This window comes from Sinocyclocheilus grahami, unplaced genomic scaffold (assembly GCF_001515645.1).
Source record: "Sinocyclocheilus grahami isolate Dianchi unplaced genomic scaffold, SAMN03320097.WGS_v1.1 scaffold810.1, whole genome shotgun sequence".
NCBI lineage: Eukaryota > Metazoa > Chordata > Actinopteri > Cypriniformes > Cyprinidae > Sinocyclocheilus > Sinocyclocheilus grahami.
The window spans coordinates 178,324-179,006 of record NW_015505989.1 but is presented as its reverse complement, the minus strand read 5'-3'; the positions used below and the strand labels follow the sequence as shown (position 1 = coordinate 179,006).

At 44.4% G+C, this 683-nt stretch overlaps 1 protein-coding gene across 1 annotated transcript in view; it reads right to left on the bottom strand.

Annotated features, from left to right (window-relative positions):
* The window catches only part of LOC107562157 (5-hydroxytryptamine receptor 2A-like), a 6,047-nt gene extending 5,740 nt beyond the window's left edge, over window positions 1–307 (bottom strand). The window contains exon 1 of the mRNA XM_016246742.1: window positions 10–307. Coding sequence (XP_016102228.1) covers window positions 10–307 — 298 coding nt within the window. The remainder of the gene's footprint in view (window positions 1–9) is intronic.
* Window positions 308–683: the final 376 nt, after the last annotated feature.

Genomic DNA, 683 nt, shown 5'->3' with positions numbered 1-683 from the left:
AGTACTTACTGTAAAGAATACTAATTAGAGAGGCTGGCATTACTAGGAATCCCACCAGCATGTCTGCCACGGCCAGTGAGCACAGAAAGTAGTTGGTGGCATTGTGCAGTTTGCTCTCGATGGACACGGCCATAATTACCAGTATATTCCCTGCAACAGTAAAAAATATGAACGCCAGAATGAACAGGGCTGGCCAGTTCTTCACCGTAGGTTGTGTGTCCTCTAATTCTGGGAGGTTGGATTTGAAATAGCTGTGGTTGAGGTCCAAAGAGACATTCCAGGGAAGAGTAACATTCAACAAGGCCATTGTGGTAAAAGTAAAATTTAAGTCTCTCAGCAACTGATTCTGTGTGATCAGTCTCAGGTGTCAACTGACTTCAGGCCGTCTTTGCTAGAACTGCTTACTCTTGTGGTTGTTCGTCCTACACCTAAAAGAGATGGAAAATACTGGTTAGACAGACAGATAGATAGAACGATAGATAGATAGAACGACAGAACGACAGAGACAGAACGACCGACAGACAGACAGAACGACAGAGACAGAACGACCGACAGACAGAATGACAGAGAAAAAATGACTGACAGACAGAACGACAGAGACAGAACGACCGACAGACAGAACGACAAAGACAGAACGACAGAGACAGAGCACAAGTCACATGGACTACATTTATGGTAGTTAA